At 37.6% G+C, this 23,720-nt stretch overlaps 1 protein-coding gene across 1 annotated transcript in view; it reads right to left on the bottom strand.

Moving 5' to 3' along the window:
* PRDM6 (PR/SET domain 6) overlaps nt 1–23,720 on the bottom strand; it is a gene marked incomplete at both ends in the record, with an annotated part of 72,489 nt that overhangs the window by 16,687 nt on the left and 32,082 nt on the right. Inside the window, 3 exons of the mRNA XM_084278025.1 lie at nt 308–650; nt 3,726–3,850; nt 7,548–7,675. Of these exons, the coding sequence (XP_084134151.1) occupies nt 308–650; nt 3,726–3,850; nt 7,548–7,675 (596 nt within the window). The remainder of the gene's footprint in view (nt 1–307; nt 651–3,725; nt 3,851–7,547; nt 7,676–23,720) is intronic.

The raw sequence follows: 23,720 nt of genomic DNA, 5'->3' as shown, positions 1-23,720 counted from the left end.
TGTGATATTCATAAATTTTCCTTCTATTTTGTTGCCTCCATCAGATGTACCAAACCACTCTGAAAACAAGATTATATCCTTAGCTATTTCCTTTTATCTGCACATTTAGGCACCAAATGCTTTTACAAATAGTGAAGTCAAGCAATGTTTTTTTATCGGCTTACTTCACACAGCCACAGATGAATTATGTCATACAGGCTCCTCCTAATAATGGTTTGGTTTTGGAAATGATAACAGCTTGATAAAAGAAGAAAGCAGTGGATCTGGCTATCAGTAGATACAGAAATAAAGAGAGCCTGGGCTTTACCTGTCAGGGTTCTGCGTACACACATGCATCTGTAAGAGGATCCGCTGGGTGAAAGTCTTAAAGCATTGCCCACATTTCCAAAGATGCCAGTCACTGAACTCAGAATTTAGTTGGCTTGTTGAAGTTGGGCTTGCAAGAACTCGTTGGTTTTTGACACTGATCTGGTTAAATCCTGACTCGATGGACCCAGACTTATCCAGGAGAGAAAAATTTCTGCTACACGGAGTCTGTGGAAATACTATGGATCGCTGTGGAGTGGCAGGGGATAGTTTGCTACTTTTATTAAATGGCTGTAGGGTGTCTTGTCTGGACATGGCCTCCATTACAGTCGAAGGGACATTCACTGGGAGAAAACAAGAAAAGTAAATAAGATCCTTTTTATGCCTTTTAAAAACTAACACAGTGTTGGGAGACACCAAAAAAAAAAATAAAATACCAACATCCATTTTCTTGACACTAGAATTAAACAACTTTATTTTAACAATGAAAAAAAAAAGGGGGGGCTTAAATGAGACAGTGATCTGAATGGGTGATGCTGATTCTGTGACACTGAAATGAAAATTCATGCAAAGGGGTGTCTGAGACTGAAAGGACTCAGAGAAGCCTGACTGTGATACGTGTTTATTGCACAATGGGATTGTCATCTGAAAGAAAATGCTGCTGCACTTATGATACCCTGACTCTGCATGTTGCAGTCAGCATGTCCAATTGTTATATCACAGACAAGCATGAATTTTGAGAAATGAGCATGGGGGGAAAAAAATCCTTGCTCAGACACTCCTTGAGGTACAACTGCAGCAATAGTTCCCTTATCCTCTTAAAGGGCAGCCACTAAGGGTATTACACTATTACACTTACAAATAGTCACATAGCCAGTAGAACACAAACCCAGTGACTTCACCATGACTTGTATGATTAAGGCTAAGAGCAGTTAGATCACCACAAGACAATGCAAAGTATAGGCAGAGATGTCTTTATGCATCAATTTCCCACCCACAAAATAAGAAAAAAAAATGTTTCTAGTCCCATTAAATCTTATGATCACTAATTCAATGACTTTTTCAGATATTTCAGTAACAAATGCAATATTCTGTTCTAGCAAAGTGCTTTAATGTTGAATTTGAATGCTGCATGTTAAGGCAGGAGGTCAAACCTAAAGAAGAATGTTGAACAGCTGCCTCACTCTCTGAGCACCATCTAGATGACGATGTAGCAAATGTCCTGTCTGAAAATGATGGCAGCTAATGAAAGGTTTTACCATGATGCAAAAAGAAGCATAATTTAAGCCACCTGGGCCCAGTACCTTCTCATGCTTTCTAATTTTGGCACACAACCTCATGAGATAATTTTTAATGAAAATTTTAGAACTAAATATATTGTATGTATTTGTTTATGTCTACATATGGCCACACATTTTGTTACTGTCCCAAAGTGTTTAGATGTGTGTATCCACATGTAGGTACATAGCACCTACTAAAGAGGTTCTTAGAAACTGCAACTATGTTTAGGTAAGTCATGTTGATAGATTTCTAAGAGCAAATATGACAATTAAATTTCAGTTGTGATCTGGAATGATCCAACAATATTTAATGAACAATGAAAATGTAATACAAATTCATGTTTTGGTAATACCTTAAATAATGCCCGTCACTTCCCAGAGTTACGTCTTACTGTCTTCCATCAATCACAGTAACTTCAATATTATAATACTACATGCTATTTAATTTACTTAAGTTGAGGTCCTTCCTGGGCTACTCTTTTCTGTAGTATCTGAGGAGTTGATTTATAAGTAGAGTTACACACATGGGGCTGTCTATCACAAGTTTGAAGCATATAATACATCTTCTGTGCCTTTTGCCAGTACAAGGGACAATTTGTGTGCTTTCATTTTGCCCCAACATTCGCACACAAGAAGCAGATAACTATTTTTTTTTAATTGTATTCACAAAAGTCTGTAGAAGCAATAAGATCAGGATATTAAAGGCCTGAGGAATATAGGCAGGGTTTATACCAGGTGAAAATACGTCTATGCAAAAGTTATGCAGGTCTATTCTGAGGTCTTAAGAGGTAGTTAAGTCGTATACCAGCCTGCAGCTGGCCCCATGCTCTGAGGTTCATTTCATCTGCCCAGGTCAGTCTCTCTGTGGGTGAAACTCTAATTTCCCTCGCAGCAAAATAGCAAAGGACAATATTTAGATATTATAACTATAGTGCTTTGGTTTTCAAATAAAGGGTTTGTAAACTTCAGCTCATGAAAGAAAAAATAATATTTCTGTATTGTACACTGAGGAGCATGAGTTTTATCAGCTGATATTACTGCCAGTAATTAAATTTCTTTTAAACTTCTCTCAAACCCAGCAGATTTGAAAACTCAAGATGAAAAAGGATGTTTATTTTTGACAGTTTAATCCCTGCTATCTTGCTGTTTTATTGCTGCATGGTTCAGTATTTAAGTCGCTACGAGACATGAGTTCATCCTAGCATCGCTGCTGAGGTATCCAAGTACTCAACCAAAAAAATGTGTCTTATATGTAATTGACTAAGCATGGGCAGCCATGGGGTTACTTTAGACCAGAGTCAATCAGGCCTCTGTTATTGGTTTCCTCCACCATGTAGATACACATAGCTGCTAACATGGAAGAGAGGTGTTTGATGCAAGGTCTAACCAAGTTCCACAAACAAGCAGTGAAATTGACCTACTCCCATCACAGACAAAGGTATCCAGCACAAGGTTACACGGGGTCTGTGTTACAAGTTACATGCTTAATTTTGTGAGGATTCCTAGCAAATTAAAACAAAATATTGAGAAGGGGTAGATGGAAGTGGATGGAAGTGGGGATGGCCAGGATGGAATGGAGATTCATTGTCATTTCAGGCTGCTTATACTCTCTCTGTATTTATAGAAGCTGGCATTTACCTTTTAACCACAAAGATGACATCTCTACAATCAGTCAGACAAAGCTTTTCTTGAGTGGTAATAGAAGGAAAAATCACTAGCAGAGGCCTTGTGGACCTGCAATGGATTACTGTTTTTGCAAGACAGTCTCTTGTGATAGGTCTGATAACAATGGAGGGGGGCAAGCAGCTCAGTCAAAAACAGACCGAGAATGAATCACTTGTAAGGAAGAGTGATTCTACACACTGCCAAGTCATGTGGGGCTGCCATGGGGAGAAATCTGCTGTTTAATTGCACATACCTGAACATTTCCAAACACCTCCGCTTACTTAGGTAATTATACCATGATTTTGCACAGCCTAAATATCTCAGCTTCAGGGTTTTATTTTGTGCACGTCAGGCTTACCTTAAATATATAACTACCTTCATTTAATGTGTCTTAAAATACTCTAGGTATAGAGCTGATTAGGTATGAAACAGGAATTCTGGCTTACACAGGTACAAATGCAAGGGAGGACTTACAATTTTCATCTTGTGCAATGCACTGCAGAGGGATTCCAAAGAAAGATGTGTAGCTGTCATTGTACCACACCAACAGCTCCGTGCCCCTGGGGATATCTATACAAGCCCGGTAGAATATATTTGACCTAATCAAGAGAAAAAGAAAAAAAACAACCTAATTGAGGAATCAGGCATTTTAATGTTATCATACACAGCATTACACCAGAAATCCATTGTTTTGAAAGCATTTCCTCAGATAACTGAATGAATAACTTACTGATTATTTTAAAACCGAATCTATCACCAAGGAAGGACTTCGTCGCTGTAGCATAGGGTAACAAAGAGCTTACAGGCACTTTGTAACTAGCATATCTGAAACACTAAGATGTTACAAGCACCAAGGTTTTATTAGAAGACTTATACTTTCCTGCAGTGTCCCTTTTAAATTGATTTTAGAAATGCTTCATTTTGTGCACAGAGTTCAGTAAGTTCAGCCATTTAAACAGTTTTACATTTGTCATCTAAGTCAGAGTTAACATTTTTTAGGGGTAAATGAACAACAAATCTTTCAGTTGAATGAGTGCTTTTAGTAAGAGATTTAAAGTAGTATGATGTGGCTTTTCATTACAGCAATATACCACCAAAAAGAGAGATCCTGTATTGCTGAGTAAAGTAGACTTTGGCTCAGGGAAATGTAAACTAAATAAATAAATATGTTCAGGGTTAATACGAACATGCAACTACAAAACTCCTTCCCTGTATGGAACATGAGGGTAACATTGGTGATCCTTCAGCAAGTGTAAATTAGCGTTACCTTAAATGTGACATCGCATGACCCTCTGTGAGAAAAGACTGTATATATTCCCTGACTTCTGAACTGGGAGTTGAAGGGGGGAAAAAAGAAGGAAAATGTCCTAGAGTTTCTAGCATAAAAAACAATACCCTTGTCCTGATCTTGCACTGATGTAAATAGCTTCAGAGTAATACTTCCACAGCTAAAAGACCAGGCATAAGATAAAATAAAAATGTTATCAGTTTGTAGTGGCTATTCCCTCAGGCTTCACATGGAACAGTAAAACACACTCCTGAGAGATAGATAGAAATTCAATATATACAAGAGGAACACTCCACTCTCGCTGAAGGATTACATACCAAAATGATACAGTCAAAGTACCAAGAAATGTCCATTTTTTATAACAGCTTATGTAAGGCAGAAAACCATCTATAGACCAAGAAAAAAAAAAAAAGTGTTAGGCCTCCACTGGTTTTCTGAGTGAAGAATTGCTACAAACGTTAGCCTGAAGTTCAAGATAAAAGTGTTTAGGGTTGGTAGGCCTTAAATTTAGACTTTCTGTAAAGAATTGGCTGTAGCGATGCAATTTGTTCCTTGTATAACACTGCAGACATAAGGAGAATCCTTTACCACATTTTTCATGGCAGTGAGATATGCACTTGTCAACATATTTTGTCACCGCAAAGTGGCTCTTGGCAACAGGATCATAAAGATCAATAAAAAAGTGCAGATTCTCAATATTTTACTAGCAGCTGCAAAAATTTCATTTATCTTGTTATTTTCCTCGCTTACTGCCACCCTGTCTCAGGAGGGCACTGCTAGCTAAGCAGAATGGTTTTCCTACCCTTCTATGAATATCTGACAAAAACTCTCCCTTTTGTGTCTCCCCATCTCCTCTGTGGTGTCCTCCTCCTCCTCCTCTCCTCTTCTCCCTCTCTTTTTTTTTCCCAGAGCTGTGCATTTTGTTAATTCTTTCCACTGTTACATAAAAATGAAAATCGGAGCCGTGCTATAAATTACCAGCATCTCCTAACTTGAGAAAAATTGAGTCTACTTTGTACTTCACCCTTGTAACATTTCATCTCTCAGTTTGGCTTCCCTTAACATAAACACAGCAGCCCAGCAAATGAATGTGCTAAAACCAAATGACACACTTTGCCGCTGAAAGAGCAGAACTGTTTTTGAGCAATGGGTGGTCTGTGAGGCTTGGAGTAGGCACGGAAAAAAAAGTGTAAGCGTACACCGTCCCTTACAAGCGTGCAGAGCTTCCAAAACTCGCAGAAATCTCTGCATGCTGAAGTACATCAAAGGGATTTTTCCCTTTTCGGATAATATTTCCTTTGCTGACATGTATTTAGTATTTTGGTTGGATGACTCATAAAGATATCTTCATGGCGTCCCAACGCAGTTGAAGCAGAACACATGCCAACAAACATTATTGTCAGCCTCAAAATAAAAACAAAACGTTCAGCTAAGGGTCAATCAATCAAGAGCACTTTGAAGAAAATTCCATTTAGATATTACAAATCATAACAGAATGAATTTAAACCAGCTGACTTTCTGTGAGGAGGACGTCCATGTACAATAAAAATTAGGCCGGTTTTTCAGTGTCCAACTTTTCTATTTTCTTACACTTGGATGCAGTCACTGGTGATGGATGCCAATTTTTTAAATTGTGTTTTTGTAGTTCATTTTATAAAGATCTGAAGTAATCGAAAACAGATCAACAGAGGGAACTCTAAGTAAAAACTCCATCATGAAAGGAGAGTTGTAAAATCCACTTAATATTGACAGATGTGTAATGACTTTCTCATGCTCACTTTTCATTTAGGTTTGTCATCTATATATATATATGTATGTGTATGTATTTTTTTCTTATTTTATATATATATATGCACACTCACGCACCACTACACTGCGAAATAGTTCACAAGATACCTACAAAAATACTCTTTCATCATAGCAATCCTTATTCATTATCCACTGTGTTTATTTAAAAATCTGACAGGACTTCGGCTATAAATATCAGATATTTAAGGCTATAATAAAAGATTTGTAATGTATAAATAGGACTGTTATTTTTTTTAACTGCAGCATTATTTAGTCAACTGGCCAAAGAATAAAAAAGCTGAAATTACAATTGAACAATTTTACCATTGTTAAATTGGAACCCTATGGGATAATCAAACTTTATATATATTTCATTTTAGCTTGCTTTTTTATGTTTTATTTTTAATTTTAAAGGTACTTTAAATAAGTTTAAGATTCTTTCTAACGAAAAGAAACTCCACTCTCTAAAATGACTAGCCAAAATCAGGACTGCTCACTGTGACTGGCAAACACAGGGCATTCTTTGATGTGCTTCCTACCATGTTTAATAAGGCCAAGCAGTTGCTTCTGATTCTGAGGCATAAGATTTGTTTATAGCTGAGATCATGTATTTATGTAATGCGTTGTCTGGGTTTTCTGGATCAGTTTGTGAGTACAAAGTAAAATGCACCATAATTTCTTTACATTTTTCTTCACATTTTGACCTTCTCTAGCCAGCAACATAACAGGCACACACTCCAGCAATCTTGGCTAGCAGGTGCACTCAGGGTGGAAGCTTTAGGTGTATACGTGTCTCATGGCTGGCTCGCAGAAAGCCTGAGGTCTCAAAACTCCTCTCCTGCCATTTTCCCCCCTTCCTCTAGCACAGGCATCTTTATTAAGGGTAGGAGATTGCTTGTGTTGGCTTACATCCAACCAGACCACTTGAAAACGCACCGAGGACCCTGTGCAATGTGGTGGTCACACGAGTGACACTGGGCTGTATGTGCTCCCAGGAGATCTGGGGCTAGCATGCTTACCATGATGGCCTCAGCTCAGGGCAAGCAAAGTTAAACTCATCCTCGCTATACCCTGTGGCTTTTGTGCTGTCCCAAATGAGTGCATTCTCAAAAGCTCTGCTACTGCCATTGCAATCAAAGGTGACAGCACTGGTGGCAGTTGGGTTTGTGACTAAAAACACTTTCATTTTGCTGCACTGAATGAAACAAAATATACTTTACCTGTACTGAACCACTGTTAGGTTCTGCTCCCCACAGTGCCTTGCACATCGGATATACCTCATCCAGCTTGACTTACTGGGTTCTCCACCATCAATAAAGTGCTGCAGTGTCCCATCTTGGTCATATATCTGGGGGAGATGTCACAAGGTCAAGTAGTTAGAACAAATCATCAGCAATCATTTTCACTGCTTTGCTGGTCTCTCTCTGTGCCTTTTCCAGGAATTTATTGCCATGAGATTTGTCATTGCATACTGATTCTCTTAGAAATCCTCATGGAACAGCAGATAAGTATTTTGGGGGATGCAAGTTTATCGTGTTTCTTTTATCAAGCCAATCTTTTTGTATTAAACATATTTGTGGTGTCTCAAAGATGTGACCATGTTTCCCAAAGAATATTTAACCTATTTTGACAGGCTGGCCTTAAATAATGAACTGCCAGATAAACAAGAAAATCTGGATGCAAAGCTTGCAATGGAATGGCTGGAACATCTGAGCAAAGGACAGCAGTAATCCCTAAACTAGTACCCCTTCACATCTCAGTTGCAGCAACAGCATGTACTTCAGCAACCTCACAAGTTACATTAGGGAATTGTAGGCTTCATAATACCAAAACACATCAGACTAGAAGGAAAAAGACAGTTGAATATGCCTTTAGAAGCTCCCTTGAGACATATAATTTTTTGGAGTAGTAAATGAGAAATCAGTTATGAGGGAATCATAGCGTTCCTAAACATGACATCCCTGCTAAGGACATGAGAGCCAGTTAGGGTAATTTAAAAATAAAGAGAGAGAGAGACAGAGAGAGAGAGAATTAGATCTCTATCCTGCACTGGGTGCTCCTTGTGAAGCCAGAGAATGAAATTGTTCTGGAAGCGCTGAAATGAAAACGTACATGTTCCATGCACATTTGCCCTCCTGTGGCTGAATAAAAATAATGTTATCTAAGAAGTGCTAATCCTAGTAAAACCACTTGGTCTCACAAGATTTTTTACCTGTTACACAATTATTTTGTTAAACTGCATAAATGCATCTGAACAGTTGGGTGCTTATCTGAAGCAGACCTCTCTTGGGGTCCTTTGCCCCTCCACAGACACTGTCTGTTTTAATAATCTTACCCCAGAAGCATCATCCCTTTTGGAACTGTAAGAGCCTAAATTGATCTGCCTTCTTAAAAACACTAATTCAGCTAATTAAAGAGGAAACATATCTACTACTTTGAATTGAACTTTTCTAGAGCAAGCAAATTAACAATTTTACATTCCTATTTCAATGATTATTCAATGCATAATCTCAAAATTATGTAACTATATTCAATACTACTGGTTTACAAAAAGAGTATTTTCTACAATGAACACCAGAATCAGGTCCATAATCAAAATCTAGTTCTTTACCACATGAGAGTCTCAAATTCAGGAGCCAGCCTTGCTTTTGCTTTTGACCAAGAGGGATAGAGAGTAATCAGGAGCAATATATCCATTGCTAAAGCATAAGAGAGAAGAAAATCAAGTGTCTACAGAGATCTTTATCGTTTGTTCCTGATTGGCTGTGACAAGGACCAGGTAGACCCTGGCCAGATGCTCCTGGACTGGAGAAGCCAGATGCTACCCCAACATGCACTGAGTGATAGAATAAAGTCAGACAAATCAGGACTATTTTCTCAGAAGCAAATACTCAGATCCCGTGGATTCACCTTATTTTTTATCTATGGTAGCTTGTTGACTATCAGCAAGGACCTATTCTTCTGTAAACATATTAATGTATGTTGAATATTGAGCAAAGTATGTGAAACATTAAAGGTCTGTAATGGAATTGAAAAGTTTTACAGGAAATCAGCCTACAAAAAGGAAGAGAAGGAAAAATTAATGACTAGCAGTGTTTGGCTGGGACTCTTTTGGCAATAACTATCCAAACAGTCTCAGCACAGTGTTTATTATCTATTCATTTACATGGTGCTTACCAACATGACAATATATGGCTTAACAAGAGGCAAAAACAACTCCCATAAATTAAGAGCTGATAGCTCCTAATCCCCCATGATATGAAACAGGAAAGACAAAGAAGTCTGCCATAATCAGTACTGACAGCCATATCTGGACATACAGGGACCTACTCAGAATTCCGTGTATATAGACACATGAACTGACATGACAAATTAAAACCTGCCATCAAAATGCAGAACTGGAGCTTTCTCAGACCTTGGCCTGGAGTAGGAACGACTGCTCGGCAAGCAAGACTAAGTGTTTTCAAACGCTTCATTCTTGCAAGTACTGATGCATCAGTGACACCACGTCCTCCTTTCCTAGGGGGCTATTACTGACATTGCAAATAGGGCTGCACAGTTGGAATCCATCCACAAGATTCTTAGCCCTGTTCTTACAGGAATAAAAATCCAGCTGTAAGAAAACAGAAACCCTAACCTTAGAAGGCAAATAGTAACACTGTATTGTACCTGTTTATTTGTCTAATTGCATAATACAGGTTAAAATCTGAAAAAACTTAACTGACATGATTATCATTATTCATATTACTATCATGCACCAGCTCTTAGTCGTTTTACAAATGCCTAAAGCAGGCAGCCACTACAGCCTGAAGAAATCATCATGAAGGAGCAAATCGCAACCTGCCATAACAGAGGAAAAGAAAACCTGTAGCTCAAGTTGTGAACCCAGACATGGTAGAAAACTGTATTGATATACATATTTGCCTATATCTGTATTACACATGCATATATACTTAAAAATTCATAGTATCTATTAACAAAAATTCCTGCAGAATCCTTGTATAAACTGATTTTGTTGAAAATCTTTGACTACCTCACTAGATCACTACATCCATCTACATTGGCATATTTCTTAACACATTGCAAGAGCCTCATAACACAAAAAAATATCATTTTTCTAAGTCCTCATGGAGCATGCACAGGGATTTTTTTATATCTCACTACAGTCATTGATCTAATTTATGAAAAAAAAATAGTTAATTCATTTGTATATTTTGAATACACTTGGAAGTGTTAAGTAATCCGCTTCCTGGATCTTTTCCCTGTTGGTTTCTGCTGAGTTTTAAGGGTTTTTTTTTTTTTGTTTTGCTTTAAATGTTTCAAAGCTTTAAGAGTTCTTTCTATGCTCTGTTCCAATTTTGAGGAGTGAACCAGACTGCTGGCAGAGACCAGAGTCTGATGGAAGAGGACTGGACTCACCTTTTCATTTTACATGCCTTTTATTCTTCCTTAGTAGTTCTCACATAATTAATTAACTTCTTAATTGGCTCTTGACTATTTTCTGATAGTTTACCAGTCCATTACTGATCAAGAGACTCAGAATGTGAAGTGTATCATTGTTCTATTACTTTTATCCTTTGACTTCAGAGTACAACAAACAGCCTCATTTCCCAAGGGAGTGAGTCCAAAGCGTAACCAGCACAATTGAAGTCTTCTCTTTTCTATTTTTTGTATTCTTTTCCTTACAAAACAGTTTAGTCAATAATCAAGGCATAAATACAGAAAAGCATGAGGTATCTGATTAAATTTCTTGTAGAGTGGTAGTGATACTCCCTGTGGCCTACTGATGCATTCTGTGTGAGAAATATGGGAAAAAAAACAGGCAGGATGCCAGTGTACTGATACTGGTCAGGTTTGTCTTATAATGGCTTGCAAATGCAAATTAAATATGAAGGACTGGATTTATTAATTGTTGGATTGTTTATTTGTAATTATTTGGAGGCTGTAGATGCATTGTAAAACTTACGATAATGATGATAGCAGCACAAATAATTCCTGAAGCACACAGTGTTTCATAGAAGTGATGCTCTAAAATCTATGAATGACTATTACTAAATAAAATACACAGCAGACCTGTCACTCTGTCAACTTTCCAAATCTAGGTAGGACAGTGTAAGTTGAGCCTTCTGAGAACTCACAACTGCTTCAGCACTGACATAGTCAGCATTGCGCACTTGGATAGACGCAGTCAAATGTAATTCCAACACTATAGACTGTTGTGCTAGTTTCTGGTAGAAATGTCGCAGAATTTTATAATAAAGGAGCCCAAAAGTAATAGCACAGCTGTAGAGAAAGCCAAGCTATGAAGCAACTGTAAACATTTTCACAGAAGAGAGAGACAGGGAGAGCAAAAATGGTTAACTCGTTGGAGTTCTATCATCTCTATCTGTTGCTTTCCTTTGTTCTCTTTCCATGGCCTGCTGAAGGATTGTGTCTTTTGAAATTTTGCCCGCATTCTATTTTTCCATTTAGTCAAACAAAAAAGGTATTAATATACAACTTAATTGACCTCTGATTTTTCTTGCAGACTGAGGAAGGAAAGACTGGTCCTGAAAGTGGAATTTTTCTTTGCATATACATTTCTATTGTAAAAGTATCTATTAGAATAATATTTTCTGTTGCTCGACATCAAAAAGAAGGTAAAGAAAACCACAAAACATCCAAGAATTAATTCTTACCATTAGCAGAGAATCTTGCTTTTTTGCTGTTCACTGCTATTCTCATTGGCATCACATGCATAAGGTCATGGGATTTACAAGTCACTCAGCATTATCCTCCTCTTCCCACAAGAAGTTCTACCCTTGACTTGAATAGGAATAGCCAAGAGAGCAAGGAGTACTTTTGATGAGTACATACATTTCATAAATCACCAGCCATGCAGCTAAAAATCATGGAAGTACTGTACTCTATAAAATACTGGAAATACAGAGAAAAAAGCTGTAACTATCTAATAAAACAGACTGACCTGTCAGATGTAGTATCATCTGTACAATGTGTATCCTTTCTATAACGGCATGTGCATCTACATGCCACAGCAACACTGAAAGCTTCTTCCTCTTCTGGCTTGGACATCAAAAGTGAATAATCTCTTCACTAGGTAAATCTCACTGCTGGGAGACCTTGCTTTTAACTTAACCACACTGCAACATTCTCTAAGGGCAACTGTATCCAAACAGAAGTTGAAAACAATACCAAGAAGAGCAAAGTCTGATGACTCTGGGTGCTTAGATGACAGTCTGCACAAGGTGTGCAGTTGCAGAAGATTACTTTCTGAGACTGGACCCATAAACACTATTCTTGACACTGAGTAGAGAAGCCTACTTGTGTCCCTTTGTCAGAGAGAGCAAGATCCACTTCCTGACACATCATCTCTCTGAAGCATCCTAAGCCTTGGAGTTCAGTTTCCTCCCTAGAGCCCATAACTCTTCAGGCATTCAGGCTGTGTTTCTCTGTTCATCTGTTCATTTGGATGTTTGGAGAAGAAAGCTACAGGCAAAAAGGTCCAAGATTCTTGTGCTTGCTATGGTCTTTTTTGGGCTGTTTCCACTACTTGATTATTTCCTTTGAACAAAACTGCAATTTCTTTTTTTCTTCTTCTTCTTCCATTATTATTTGCTTTGCAGCATTTTATTTATCCCCTGGAGTAAACTATTCCTGCAAGTAAAGTTGAATACACATACACTTTGATAGGTCATGGGAGAGTGTTCTGTGATGTTGTTGGTAGAACAGAGCTCTACAACCATCTTAACAAATGACAAGGAAGGTTAGTTCTTCTGCAAAGCAGAAGAAACTGAGAAAAATCACTTTTCTGAAAAAGCTCTAAGACACTGGTAAGCTCACTGTAAAATTCAGTGATTTGACTTGCCTAAGGCAGTGGTTGTTAAGCAAAATGCCAATGGGCTCTAGTGCTTATTATGACATGTATTACATTTTCTATTTGTTAGCATTTCTAATCATGTCAAACTGAAAGCAAACTGGGTTGTATGCATGACTTGGTAACTTACTCATTTAGATTGGATTCTGCCTAGTACTTTGGTGCCTAGCTAACTTTGAAATTAAAATTCCTCAAATAGATTACACTTAAGCAGTATCATTTAGGCTGAAAATCAAACTACACCTGGGTTCATGTTTGATGATAACAGCTGTTTGAAGAATTAATGCTTATAGACTTTTAATGTCTTTAGTATTAGGAAGCGGGCATCTGATTTAGAGGGCCCTTCTGAATATGCTCCTTCTCCCTGTTACACAGTGAATGAGAAAGCTGTGTAGAAACAATCATACATTATCCATCACATCTTTCTCCTTCCATTCATGATCTTGGTGACCCAGTCATGCTGTTCAGCAAAAAATTGAAGAAAAAACTCTTAGTATCTCCATATAAAAGCAATTATGAAATATAATGAAAATCAGAAGCAAATGGCAATGCATCAGAAATTCTCCAAATATAGCTTAACTAAAAAGAAACACTGATGCTGACAGATAATAATAACATTATATAATCACAGCCTTTACAAAGACCACATCTCAAACACTGAAATACTTTGTAAATTACATACTAATTTTTATATTACCTACACAGTAAACAGGCAAATTATTCTTAGCCATTATAAAGAAATATCTATTCATCACATCGTGGTAACTCTAGCTTTGATGCCTAATAAATATTATTGAATCTGTAATAATCGACTCTACACACATAAAGCTGGTATGAAAAAATGGTAGTATACATGTCAACAACCTCATTTTACTATAAGCAAAAACATTTGGACATGTTCCCTATTTATCTGTACAGACATTATTTCAGAAAGATGTTAGTTGTAAACGCTTCTCATATATTCCACTATGGCTTGATAAGACTAACTGATTTGTTTTGCCACTTGCAACATGCTGTCAAACTCTTTTAACTACAGATACCAGAATTAAAAATATAAATATGCTACAGATAACATGTAAGCTTGCTCTCTTATGATGAAATAAGAATGCTTTGTTTTTCTTATGTAGATAGTGAAAGCTAGTTAGTACAGTCTTTACAAGTATATGATATAAATCAATGTCAATAACCAGGCATTTACTTTGAAGTGCTTCTACTTTTTAAATAACTGGATAATACTCTGTTACCATGTAGAAAACACAACAGTTCATTTAAAGAACGATTTTTGCTTTTGCAGTTTCTGTATGACATGCAAAATGGTGTCAATTTCTCTATACTTTGTATTCACATGAAGATTTCCAAGTGTTTTTTAACTGCACTGAAGCACTGTGAACTGTTACAAACTATTAAGAGAAAGTAATCTGAAACAAATGAGCAAGGATGAAGCATCAGGAGGCCTCACTGGTTAAAAATCAGACTAAAATGTTCTCCAAAATTTGTCGGCAACAATCTCCGCGAGATGCAACACCTCTCTGAAATTGCACAGAAATGTATCACACTGCTTACACTATTCAAAGCAATTTTCTACAATTAGCCATATCTGATATGGAGTGTACATCTTGTAATATCTGCTTAATATCTCTTCTCTTTAATCTTGCAGGCATCGTCTAGCAAATTTTATATAAAAGAGAATACTTGCCAACTAATATTAAAAGCTATTTAGTTTTAATGTTTCTCAAAGGATTATAGCATATGAAACTATAAACATTGTTTTGAACTGTCTGTGCTAGGTGAAAGGCTTCATCTCTCACTTAGACCCCAGTCCAGCAAACACTTACGCACATGTTGTAGTCCCATTGATCTCAATGGGACTGCTCGTGTGTGAAATCAAGCATCTGCGTAAGCGGTTGGAGGACTGGGGCCTTATTCCAGAAAGTGTCATGAGAGCAATGCCCTGCTGATTATAAGGATTTCATTAATTTTTTTTTTTTTTTTTTTTTTAAAGTTAAGTCTTAGTGGTTTGTTTTGACACAAGCCAGTGTTACTCAACAGCAGGGCAAAAAGGGGAAGACACTGAGCAGAAAAAAAACACACATGAAGCTGGAAACTTGCACACATGCGAACAGGTCTGTAAAGGACCAGTCCTCTTGCAGTATACACTGATGTAACGTAGCCTCCTCAGTGTGTGCTTTTGCATCACAGGTCCCATTACAGGACAGAAAAAGCGGTGGCATGCCAGCCACGGGTGGTTCTGCAATGCAGACAAGTTTGCTTGGCATTGGTATTTCCACCCTGCTCACTGCACCATGTTCCCACGCAGCCCTGGTAGCAGAAGAGCATGAGGAGGCAACAGATTGAAGTTGTCCTCTGAAGTCTGCATTTCTGAGAAAAAGCGTTGCCAATCTATGCTCAGTATGCAAAGACACGAGTTAAAAAACACCCAGACTATAGAGGAAAAGATAGTTTAAAAACAGGGAGCAAGTGGTCAAAGATGAAATAACCCAAACAGAAGATTCTCGCACCAGTTAGGTAGTATATGCATGTCCCAGTACACGTATCAGGGAGGGAGTTACAGGAACACTGTAAGGGCCTGATGCTGAAAACCCTCAGTCACCAGTGAAGTCCCACTAAACTTAGTAATAAAGCTCCTAAAACAATATTCTGACATAGGAAATGAAGAAGGCCATGGTGATCTTTGTTGCTCCCAGTGCCTCTGAAAACATGATTGGTTCATTTGCAAGGTAATGACAGAGCTTTGGCCATTTTCTTGAAGCTTCTCAAAACCTTTAGTCATTGCAAAGTGAAATTAAAAAGTATTCGTTTTATATTTTCCTTTCTTTTGCAAGCAGCCAAGTATTCCAGAGGGGTCTTCTGTCATTCAGCTGAGGTGTTCTTTCAGCCTATTTCCATATAGTCAATACACCCATCCAGTTGGACAAAGAATTAAAAGGGCAAAATAGCTAACCACAAACATAATGTGACAGAGGACAGCACTCCAAAGCAGCATGTACAAAAATAAGTTTTGGCAGATTTCATCACTCAGCACCAAGGTTGGCAATGCAGCTAAAACAAGGGAATGGGTACATAGATCCTAAGGTGACTTACTCGGTGACCTTAGAGAAATCACTCAGGACCAAAAGACACTCATAAATGGAAATAATTTTAAATAGCCTTGATTCTTTTACGTGAGAAGGAAGGCAGAGAGCAAGGAATGTCTGTTATTCAAACATGACTCAGGGCTTACCTTACACCAAGAGGAAGCTGATGGCACAAAAATTTTTGACCCCTCACTCCTTTAATTTCTTTTGAGTTCATTTTCAAAACGTGGTTCCAAATGCATTTTTACAACATTGTGCAGGAAACTGTCTAGCACTTTCAGGAAGGCAGCAGATTTTAGACTTACAAATCCCGGCCTCAATACTTAATGATACTTTCAGACACATTAAACTATGGCACATAGAATATGTGGCACAGCTACCATTCTGTAAATGAAGCTAGATAGGGATTTTTGGGGGTTTTCACTGTGAAGAAATTGGGGCTTCTCACTCTTTACCTTTAGGATTTTTTTCAGTCTCCAATACCATATTCCCCTATTCATTTTAAGAATCAGTTTGGAGAAGTATTTATCTTCTCAAGCACAGAGCTCCCAAAGACATTCTCAGTCCTGTAATAAAACCTTCAGTGAGTTAGACTTCAAACCACCACTGAAAGAAAAGGAGTTTAAGTTCCTGCTTGCTTGGACACTTTGGAAGCTTAGATGCCTGCCTGTTTTTAAGGCAAGTAAAAGCAGATATCACCTGCTCTAACCTTCTAAGACTTCTTGCCTTGAGACAGGGAAATCAATGTCCTTTGCATGTGCCATGAATGGCTGTGGTCTCATTTGAAGTCAGGGGCACTTCAGAGAGTCACTGGGTTTGGAAGGTATCTCTGGAGATCATCTCACTATCACTAAAGACAGTGATGACCTCTGCGACCTTCACTTTGAAATTCCCAATGCGTGGTTCATGGGCATTCTATGACAAAAAAAGGATATGAAAAAAAAACAAAAACTCCACCCTAATTCAGAACTGATTTACATGTAGAAAAAAAAGTGCTGCATAGCATAATGGTTATGACCCACTGATCAGGGTTTTGCACTAGACTAGGGTGCAAAGTATCACATTCAGGTACCTAAACTTAAGTTCCTACTAGTGCTTCTGATGACCCTGAGTATCCCACTGAGCATCCAGTGACTGCTCCAGAAGGCAGACAGATCTGCCTAAATTCTGTTCCTTACCTGTCAGCCCTGTCTGTATGTCTTAGACACTTTCCAGGATTTAAAATGGCATTAAGCACCTCTGTTCAGACACTGGAATTGCTCTGCAGATGCCTGGGTTCAGCTCCTGCTCTTAAAAAAGTTTGTCACATGACTTACAGCAAGTACTTAAACTCTGTGTCTTGATCCTGTGGCTGTAGAAAACAGGGATTTTGGTAGGTTTTTTGCGCACAATTTGTTTATCTTCACTCTGAGTTTGTAAGTACATATGAGTAGGAACTGTTTTTACAGCGTATGTGTGGAACATCTATTTCAGCAGAGCACCCATTTACTGCTACAGCACAGACTCCACAGATAATTCTTTTGATCCTTTTTTAAACATCTCATTAACGCTCACCGCAAATGAGGAATTTCAGTAAAAATGACATATTTTAGAAAATATACTTAATTCCTTTGTGAGTTTTAAATAATGAGACACACTGATATTTTTAGTTTCGAATATTTTGGAATGTCTGGAATGCTAAGTTCCCTAGATGATGATTAAAAGGTCAAGCAATAAAGTATATGATAAACTATGCCTGAGATTCCTCATAAAACAAATGAGTAATGCCTGTACAAACTGTGTCAACGTGGTTTTTTTATTGAAAAAAATGCCTATTCTATATTGTTCCTGCAAATTTAATAGATTGTAGGATCGTCAGAAAACCAGAATGGTGATGGTTAGTTTGCAACAGCTGAAGGGCTGAAGTTAGAGGCAAGAAGCAGGCGAAAAAGGTGCATTTAGGAGCAGTTCTGGTGTTACTAGTGGATGCGTGGTGGAGAATGTGAAATGGATTTTTTTTCTTACAGAGTTCAGGTCTGGTATTGGTAAGTATCATGTTAAGTTTCTTTGGAAGGGGGTTTGTTTCTGTGAGGATTATAACATTAGATTAGAACGTTACTTGAGTCACAATCACAGGAGCCCTCCAGAGCTCTTAAGCATTTGGCATATCTCACTTATCTCTAAGGGTGGCAGGGGCCATCAATACAAAGTGGACCATCAATCAATCTGGGGTCTTCTTCAGACATTGCCTGTCAGTTGATCAGAGGAAGACTTTAGGGAATCAGCCTTCCATTATCAGGATTTGGTCTGTGATCAGAACAAGCCACTGAACCTTTTACTTTTCACTTGGCAAAAACATACACACTGGAAAAAAGTCCTGACAGTTCATTCATTTTGCTCCATCACTGGAGCCAGATGATGTTTGACTGGGGAGACCCACCCTCTTTGATGTTGTGCTCTTTTGAGAGTGCCCTGCTGTGAAAAAAATTTTCTCCTTCCAAATTAAAGAGAAATATTTCTACATCCAGCTGTTAAATGTGACGTTTGCCATTTTTCAGTGTGCTGGCATTGTGCCACCTCACAGGCTGTGTTTCAAGCCTATCTTTTTCCTTTCTCCTTCTCAGCAGCAATATCCACAATGTGTTAGTGTCTCCAACTTCTACATAACATCAACACCAAAAGGGAAAATACAAGTAATACTGGATCGCCCTGAACTACAGCAGCAATATTTACACACGTTTCTTCTGAATTTTTTAATTGAAGTCAGCAATCATTTTATTTCATGAACTGAAGGATAAAACCCTTAAAAACAATCTACCTATGAAAAGTCTACTTCAGTTTCATTCTGATTGCACTAAGCAATCCATGCCGATGCAAAGCCTCTGTAGAATACATTTAGCAGTTAAATGAGTGTGGATGTTATTAAAATTTGTTTCATGTGTACTGAGTCCACATCAAAAAAATGGCATCCGTTCAGCAGCCCTAGCTCTGTTTAAATTAAGACAAACTTCTCATGAAAGCTTGAATAAACATTTAGGTTTAAGTAATCAAGAAAACCTGTATCTTCTCATATTTATTAAGTGTAATTTTTAGAGTTATAAAAACCACTGTCACGAATTGTGCATATTGTAAATAAAGGGTGGACTCATCATTACAATGTTTTGCCCATCTATTGAGGTGGATGACATGCAACAGGTTTCAACCACTCTTCAGCTCAAGCTTTCCTTCATGCTTTTCATTTCCACGTTTGCTGACATGGAAAAGGATCAATGTTTGATAGATTTTGGCAAGCTCACTGTTGCAAACCTATGGTTTGTAATTAATCTCAGACTATGACCAGCAAATCTGAGTAACTACTCATATACTCATCACATCTACACACTGAAAAATTAAAACTTGACTGAGATCCTCAACAGATGAGAACGGAAACACTTATGTTTGGAAAATTACATGGCTGATAAAAACAAATAAGAATTTCCCTTTAGGTATCTGCATTCTAGATTCATGCAAGAAAAGCAGAGTCCAGGAAGACTTCATATAGAAATAAGCAGTACAGCTGTAGATTGCTCTTCATTTGCATTACATATAACTCATTAACTCCTTTTTTTTTAAGTGTATAATGATAGAGATTTACACATAAACATAAATAACCCTCTCTCTAAGAGGCTAATGTGGAGTCAAACTGCATCCTGCAGGGCTTCAGTCAGTCCTCAGAGGCTATCATCTGGTATCTAAGCAAGACAGTACCAGGACCAAAGATGTCCAAACAGCACAGAGATGCTGACTGAAACAGTGCTGGCTTAACATGAAGCATCATTCCTCAGATGATTCAAACATTGACACTCTTAATATTGCATTCAATACACATACATGCTTTATACATGTTTCCTTTTGGATCCATGTGTTATGTTATCCATGGTTGTCTAGAACCTTGTTACATGAATATAATTTATGCTGTTATGGTTCTCTATTAATTTCTATTTAATCTCACTGTCAATTTCAACTTTCTCTTCTATACCTATCCAAAGTAATTAGAAATTCCCTTTACTTGCCTCTACCCTCCCATCAACCACTGTCTCATCATGCTCCCCTTTTCTGTCACTCATTTCATCAAGGCAGCAGGAAAACACCCCAAAATGCCTCATTATAGATAAACCCAAGGACTGACTGCAAAGGTCTCAGTTCATTTTTTTTGTCTATTCCATTCTGCACTTTTCTGTTTCATCTTAAACACCATGTAGTCTACTTTTATCCTTCCAGCCTTTCTCAACTCTGCTCCTGTGCCAAAATAATTTTAGGGAAAAGGGCGGGGGTTTTTGTCCTACAGAGTTTTAAGTGAAAATATTTAGATAGGTTAATACTGATGCAGTAGGTATATTTCAGAAACAGGAGAGTAGTTTGTGTAGCAAGTGTATTGGCCTTAAATGTTGACCTTTTTTGCGGAAGAATCAAAGCAGATAAGTTAATTAGAAACCAATAGAATTGGTTTCTAATTCTAATTGAATCCATGTCAAAAATTTAACAGTAAAACAATTCATCCAAAACAATTTTTATTTTTTCCTCAAGTCTCAATTCTAAAAATAAAGTCAAATAAACCAGTTCTTATTTTGACTATTTTCCCACCATCCTCAAAGTATTACACAAGGGGAAATTAATCACTATTTAGCCAAGCTGCCTGCAAAATTATTTTACTGGATATAGCCAAAGCTTGACAATATCTTTAAAACAATAACAATAACAATAACAAAATGATTTGGAGCAAGGTTGGAAGGTTTTTTTGGTTTGGTTTTTTTAAGTAATTTGGATTATTTCAAGATTTTATAAACCATAATAAAATGTTTCATTATAAGCTTACTGAGCTTTAAAACTGAAAGGAGTTCTGAGATGAGAAATGAACTTTCTGTTTAGAAAATGCAAGAACAAGATGTTTAGATGACTTTGAACCATTTTCCTCAAAGTTTTATTCATCAGAAGTTTCCCTGAAACTGACATTTTTATGCAAACAGTTTTAGTTTCTCAGCATTCTCTGAAAAAAAAAAAAAGGTTTGCTTGGAAAACCTCAACAATTTGTAGCTAGTTATCTGTTGTACACCAGTGACAGGCTATTAAAGGCATACATAAAAACAGCCATGGCACTGAAGAGCTTGCAATCTAACAGGCACAGATAAGGGTAAATGAATTGGGAGACCCAGAAAATGTGATGAAAGCATAACCTTTACCCACTCCTTTCCAGTCTCTTTCTCCCTCATGCATAATCACAAAAATTAAATACAAGGAGATTAATAGGGAGTGTGACTTCACAGCTTTCCCAACTGTGCAGGAATTGCCTCACTTCCCCTCTGCCAGAAGAGAAAAAATTGAGTTTCCCAGTGGGGTAGAGAGCTTGACCAGCTCCCTCTCATTCGTGGCAAAAATAAACTCTGAATCTACATGAAGACAAGGAAAAATCTAAGCTCTTTTTTTGGCCAACTAGTATCCCCTGGTTGCCAGTCCATAAGTTAAGGAAGATAAGTTTAAGTCATATGTATATATTAGGCCATATATTTGAGAGCAAAGGGAAAGAGAAGGCATACTAAAGAAAGGTTGAGGAAGCTAAGCAATATGGGAAAGAAAAAAGTACATTTGTATATTTTATGTAAGGAGTTCCTCAAGAGGACCATGTTTCTGCTAATAGCAAGAACTGAGCCCTTGTTCAGCTTCATTTTAATGCCCTACAGACTGCATACCTACAGTATGGTGCTGACTTTCCTAACTGGCTTGACCACTACACTTGTAAGATGAGACAATATTAAAAATAACTGTGTGCTAACTCTTAGCCATACTCTCAGATTAACTATTTTCAAAGAATTTGATGAAGCTGTAATAAAAATCAATTTACCCATAGAAAGAAGCACTTCTTGTTCTCAAATGGCAGATTTATGATTTCATGCAAATATGAATGTCCTAGAGCTCACCCTTTTTAATAAGGAGTCTTTTAAAGACATAAAATATTTGTCCTAATGAAGTAATGGTTTCCTAAGGTTTTGCTTCTTTTCTGTACTGACTACAGTTTTATGTCTTTGTTGAAATGTGTCACTTCTTAAATTATGATGTTTTCCTAAGTCTACTATATTCTTTTTCTAACCCACACTAAGAAAGCACAATTGTCAGACATTATGTTTTGAGGGCAAACTGACCTCCAACATATTGTGGATAACATAAATTTCATATTTTATAGTTATTTTGAAAACATTCCTAAACTCAAACCCCTTGGTTGCTTAGTATCTTGAACTCACTCCACCTAACAACAGTAAACTAAAGAGGCCAACATTTTTGGCCAAAAATCGAAGTAAAAGGTGAGAGGAAAAGACAAAGAAGTACTTGAGCATTAGGGAGTCACTGCTTTTACAGTGTCACAGCCAGCTTTAGATAAGACACTGTACTGAGACAGCCCAAACAGCTGCTGCAATCCCAGGACAGTCATCTTTTGTCTAAAAACTCCAAGAAACTGGGAGTATGGGAGGAGTGAGATGGGAGAGGTTAATGCACTATGATTCTAGCCTCTGCTGACTCACTCTGTCAAAAAATACCGAGAATCATCCAACAGAATATGACAGTATGTCACTGTGGAAGATTTTGCTTCTTTTTCTCAAACACTTTTCATTCTCCAGTAGAAAGCAGAGAAGGATGTGAGTTATTCCAGGCTTCAAAGGAAAGACATTTATTTTGTCCAGATAAGTAAATTGTCTAGTAATCCCATGTGGCATCTGGATAGGAAATATATTATACTTACTAGAAAATTGAGCAAATCCTTGGAATCAAGGATGAATAAACAAACTGACTGAGAGGAAAAGACAGTTACCAGAGGCTTTATAATGAGGTACATTCAGGAGCATTCCATAATTTAAAGGCTAGTTGCTCAGTGAGCAGGACTAATGAAGCCTGGTGTTAGTATGGATCTGTGTCCTTTGTTCCCCAAACTTTCACTGCTGCAATAATCTCCCCTTCTACACTGATTCCAGTGTATAAGTTCCATAACCGAATATTCTTCGGTTATTACCTGCTTAGAAATGCTGCTGATATCACTGGAAGTTCAGCACATGGAAAAGCAACATGTGTGGTGACATTACTCACTGTGGATGCAGGAGGAATGGTGTCTTGGGCTATCTGAAGGCTCGTTATGTGCACTAAAGAGGTATGATGGTGAGAGAAAAAGCTCACAAAAAAAATAACTTTTACTTGACAGTGAGATATAGATTGGGTCAGTGACCTTTGCTGATCCCCATTAATACCCATCTGCATCTTCAATAATCTTCTCGACAGCATCCCAAAAGCATATAACTACTTTTAGAAGTAATGAAATGTGAGGTAGCAAGGAGGTGAAATCTGCAACAGGGCTGGACAGAAAAGTCATGGTGCACAGTTTGCACATGCTTAAAAAAATGTCATGCGTTGGACCAATTTGC

Source organism: Gallinula chloropus (genome assembly GCF_964237585.1).
Source record: "Gallinula chloropus genome assembly, chromosome: Z".
NCBI lineage: Eukaryota > Metazoa > Chordata > Aves > Gruiformes > Rallidae > Gallinula > Gallinula chloropus.
Note: the sequence above shows the minus strand (reverse complement) of the source record. Positions and strands in the feature narration are given on the sequence as shown.